We start from the raw sequence: 5,332 nt of genomic DNA on the forward strand, positions 1-5,332 counted from the left end.
AGCCGGTTGTTGATCACGTGACTCCCGTGATGCGAAAAAAGTGTTTCCATTGCAGTTTTGCGAAAAACAACAATTTGGAAATGGCCGAAAAACCACCTCATCCTAGCGCAAAAACATTTTGTCGAAAAACGTAATTTTTTTCGAAACTGACGTGTTTCCATTGAGCAAATTTATTTTCAAAATTCTAATTTGCGCATTTTCATGGTCAATGGAAACGCAGCTAGTGTCAAAGTCAAAGAAAACATCTTTCTATTTTAGACACTTGGCATTATACACATGACTTCATACATTTTGTCACCTAACTGACAGATTTTCTTTTGAACTTGGCTCAGTAAAAGTAAAACAGGAAGTGACAAATGGGAACTCTTCAAGAAAAAGAACACCCTGGTCTTTGTTTATTGAAACAATATTTAACTCTGACACTTCATATCTGTATGATAGTGACTTGAAATAATCTATCTAAAGAAACATCCAATTCTTCTTTACAGTCTGGGTTATTAGTTATTGTAGCAACACTCTGCTCACATGCAGACATTCCCCTGTGACATCACTTCCTGTTACTTCACATGTGAATATCTCAAGAACGCTTCATCTCAGTGGTGTGAAATTTGTTTTGCAACACCTTATTAATGTTATTTTTCCAAAAATGCATTCATATCTAATACAAAAATTTGATGTCACGGGCACTTTAATGCAAATCAAGATGGCCACTAAAGCTAATCAAAAATAGCTACAGATGTTAGCTGATGTTTGATGTGTTTGTGTGCAGCATATCCTCGAGCATGCGATCATGATTTGTTTGGGTTTGCCCGATGCTTCGGAGGATGACCGGGTGTGGCGGCCATCACCGCTCCGCCGGGCCCCATCTGCTCCTCACCGTGGCAACTGTTGCCAGGGTACCTGCTCTCCTCTCCTCCGTGGCTCATCACCTCCGAGCTTCTTGATTTTTTCTCCCAAAACAAGATCAACTTGTCCCGATTTGCTTCTTATATCTTAAATCTTTCTTCAGTAAAGTGATGTCAGCCTACGTGACTGAAGTTTTCTGTGGACAAGACTCTGGACCTCCTCGATTCAGAGGAGAAGCTGGAGGGGAAAAAAAAGAGGAGTTTAGAGGAGGGTTGGATGTTTAGAGAGGAGGAAAGAAAGAAAAGAGAGTGAGATGGGAAACAGGGACAGATCGTAGATCAGAACCGTCATGATTGAGCCATCTGCTGAGAGGAGGCCGGTGAGACACACACACACATGCTCGCTCGCTCTCTCACGCACACACATTCACCAGCGTAAAGATCACCACTGCCACCTGTTGGGGAACTCATGCAGCTGCACCTGCGTCCAGGCAGGGATGATAACACGGAGCAGAGATGAGACACGTACCTCTGAGCATCCATCAATCTGGTCTGGCAGCCTTTTTGAGCCGGTGTTGAGCAGCCGACTCTGTTTGCACTGCAGGGTGTTCTCTCTGCTCTAATATATGAGCTTTATCTCCACCTACCTCCTTTTCTAAGCAGAGCAGAGTCTCAACACGGATTATGAGGCTTCTGCTTCTTTCAGAACATAGCGAGCGAGTGTGTGTGTGTGTGTGTGTGTGTGTGTGCGTGCGTGCGTGCGTGCGTGCGTGTGTGTGTGTGTTTGAAAATTTAGCCAGGACTAAGAATCTGCTCTGTAATCCTGTTGTTGCAGTTTCCCTCCCGCCTGCAGGTAAATGTGATTTGTTGTACACTGTCAGGTACTCAGGCCGGGTGATTTATTTTTATTTTTTTATGTGCAAAAACTTTTTATTGGCTCCAATTATTCTTTTCCTCTTTGTTTTTTTTCCCTCCCTTTATTTTAATTGTTAAACGATGTCCATTCCCGTTCAGCTGTCTAACCTTTAATAGATCCACAAACGGCCCGCTCTCATTGGCCAGTCGGACCATTTCATCCTATTAGAGATTAGCATACGGCTGAGTGGAGAGGGAAGTGCTCTTTATATGCTAATGAGGAGATAATGTATGCAGGGAGGACAAACCAGAGCCCCAGCGGGAGGACTCTGGGTGGCCCGAGTCTTTCTGAGTTAAAAACCACAGTAACTGTGTGGAGCTGTCTGTGTGGGAGCAGTTGATTCTATTATGTTGCATTCATTCRCCTTTAACGAGTAACAATGCCACAGAGGAAGATTTTTATTTATTTTTAATTCTGTCTGAAATAACTTTGCTAAACAATGAGGAGCTCGTTTTGCTCACTTTGAAAAAGACAATAAAGATGAGCTTTAAGTGCAGAGAGAAGATGATTTTAGTTTTATTTTCCTGTCTGAGCAAAAAAAAAATGATATGATTTAACCACAGGCCTCAAAAAGACCAAAAACTCTTCCACCTGTTGGCTCAGATTGGTTTAAATGTTGCCTTGAGCTTGTACTGAAACAGCCAACCTCCTGCATTTTAATGGTTTTAGAGGGTTCAAAAGGGTAATTCATGTCCTAAGTTTTTTGTAGTTTAGTATTAAAATGTTGATTCACAATTAATCCAGCATCATTACACATTTTTGATGCAGCACTTTTATTTTTTCTGTCTAAACTATCATGATCTGTGTTTTTGTATTTACTCAGTATTTAGCTTGTTTCAGTATTTCTGATGTCCTCCAGTTCAGTTCTGTTGGGCCACACCCACCTGCACTGAGCTCAGCTTCTCTGCACAGGTGTTGGTTATTTTTGGGTTAATTCCTTAAGCTTTACATTCTCTGGCGTTCGGTTTGTTCTGATTTGTACACTGTATGTGTCAGCTGTTGCTCTCTTTTTGTTTCTGTTTGAGCCCCACAAGTTCTGCTCTGTAGTTTTGCCACCTCAACAACATTTTGTTTTGTTCAATCATTAAATTAAGTTTATTTTAAAAAGATAAGCCTCTGCGAGAGAATACAGAAATAATAAAATCAAGAAAAAAAAGGCAAACACTGTCGGACATTTTTAGATCTTTTACACGTATAATTTCTGCTACAAAAGTCTCCTAAACGCAGAATGAATTTGATCAAATCTGATAAAGCTGAAAATGAGTTGTTCAAGCTAAAAATATTAGAAAACTAGCTAAAAGCCAAAAGTAGCAACGGGTTAGCTAAAACCTAAACGTAACAAAAGACTAACTGAAAGTCTAAAAGGGGTATCTAGAAGCTAAAAGTTGTAAATGGTTAAAGTTAGCAAAAGGGCACAAAACAGTTGAACTGTTACCAAAATCGGAAAACGCAGTGCGTGTTGTCGGTCAGCATTAACTTCAACTAAACCCGAAATGTTGCGTCCCTTGTCTCATCGCTGCAACTGAGCACCACTAACAATCATAACTGAGCTCTACTTGGTATTACCTGCTTAGAAACAGTGCTTTAACACATCCTCTTATATAATACTACGTGTAYGAAATACTATTAGCCATCTTGAATTCTGAACTCTCCCACTTTCTGACAGGGAACTGTCACCAGTTTAAATTTCCACCTTGTAAATGAGAAATTCCCACCTCCCAGTACAACTGGGCTGCAGCAGAAGTGGTGGGTGAAAATCAGTTTTCTATAAAGTAGCTCAAAGTGATACTTGAGTAAAAGTATAAGTATCTTTTCATAAAATTGCTTTGGTAAAAATTAAAATCTCTTCTAAGAATATGACTTGAGTAAAAGTCTTAAAGCATCTGATTTTTCTATTTAAGTACTTAAGTATTAAAAGTAAATGTATTGATTTTCCAAAATACATTTATTGGGATGTGACCTCTCCAAAAAATATTTTTCTGAAGGTGTGCAGCTGTGATGGATTGTGTACAAATAATACAGTATCAAAATGGATGGATATTTATACAKCTCATCCAACCACAATTAAATTCACTCTATCCAGGATTTTAGCATAGTATTTTTTTAACAATAACAAGTCAAAATGAAGTAGGAGAAATGACTTTCTACTTCTTACCTTTTAAAAAAAACCTCTTTATTCTTAAGAAAATTAGCATACTACACACAATTTTACACCTTTTGTCTCATAACTGACTATTTTCTTTCAGAGTTGGCTCAGCCGAAGTGAAACAGGAAGTGACATCAAAGGGGAACTTTTTAATATAATAAATTCCCGGGTTATTATTTATTAAAGCAATATTATCTAAAATTTAACTCCATCTATTTGATAGAAACTTAAAATAATCTAAAGAAACAGATTCTTCTTCACAATCTCTGCTGTTAGCTGTTGTAACAATGTTCTTTTTACATGCAGACATTCCCCTTTGACATCACTTCCTGTTTCTTCACACGCAAATATCTCAACAACTGTTCATCTCAGTGGGGTGAAATTTGTTTTGTAATATTTTATCAATGTTCTCTTTCCAAAAAYGCATTCATGTTTATTACAAAATATTGATATCACAGGCACTTTAAAGAAGCATACATTTATTTTAAGACATCATTACGTCTTTGAAGAGCTTGTGGGCCACTTAAAATGCTATGGCAGGCCACTTTTGGCCCACGAGCCTTGAGTGTGACACACATTCTGGGTGAAAGTAATGAGTAATAAATGCAGAAAATAAATAAAGTTTAGGAACTAAAATTGAACCTTTATTGTTGCATAACGTGGTGGTCCTCTCTGTGCCTGCAGGAACAAGGTGTGGTGGGAATGTCGCGGCCACCCGGAGCCATACCCCCTCCTCACCCGGCGGGGGGCGTCGCCTCCGGGGTGGGGCCCAACCAGGGGTCGGGTCCACCTTCGAACTACCCCGGCAACCAGCAGCAGGTGATGATGAAGCACATAATGGTGATGGAGAAGAGGATGCAGATGATGGAGCAGCACAAACAGCAGATCTTACGGGAGCAGAGGCAGCAGCAGCAGCAGCAGCTCCTGGTCGAGCAGGTGAGTTGTTGTCGTGTTGGCAGTTGTAAAGATTAAAGTCCCACTAAATGCACGTTTCATTGTTTTTACTTTGTTTCCTGGATGATATGGAGCCGTTGACCGATGCATTCGACATGATGGGGTGGGATTTTCTTTTATAACGTAGACATATAACAGTTTGTGTCTGTGTGTGTTTAGCTTCAGCAGCAGCAGCATCTCCCGAGACAGATGGGCCAAGGCCAGAGGAATCCATATCCCCAAGTCAATCAGTACCAAGGTGAGACACACAAACACATGCACTCGTTTCATCGGCATAAATCAACTTTTCCTTCAACCAGTCTAGATGAAAACATTCAGATGGATGGCTTTCAGGCCCGAATATAAACACTTGATTTTAGAGCTCAGGTTTGGCTTACCGGAGCCAGACCTCGTCCTTTCTCTCCGCCACATATCTGTTAGCACTCAGATGATCTTCATCCTCTTTCTCCCCTCTTCTGCCTTGTTCTTTAT

General features: G+C 40.2%; 1 protein-coding gene across 1 annotated transcript in view; it reads left to right on the forward strand.

Moving 5' to 3' along the window:
* maml3 (mastermind-like transcriptional coactivator 3) overlaps nucleotides 1-5,332 on the forward strand; it is a gene marked incomplete at its 5' end in the record, with an annotated part of 119,525 nt that overhangs the window by 108,382 nt on the left and 5,811 nt on the right. Inside the window, 2 exon segments of the mRNA XM_014018476.1 lie at nucleotides 4,592-4,843; nucleotides 5,021-5,099. Of these exon segments, the coding sequence (XP_013873930.1) occupies nucleotides 4,592-4,843; nucleotides 5,021-5,099 (331 nt within the window).

This window comes from Austrofundulus limnaeus, unplaced genomic scaffold (genome assembly GCF_001266775.1).
Source record: "Austrofundulus limnaeus strain Quisiro unplaced genomic scaffold, Austrofundulus_limnaeus-1.0 Scaffold194, whole genome shotgun sequence".
In the NCBI taxonomy this organism is placed as follows: Eukaryota; Metazoa; Chordata; class Actinopteri; order Cyprinodontiformes; family Rivulidae; genus Austrofundulus; species Austrofundulus limnaeus.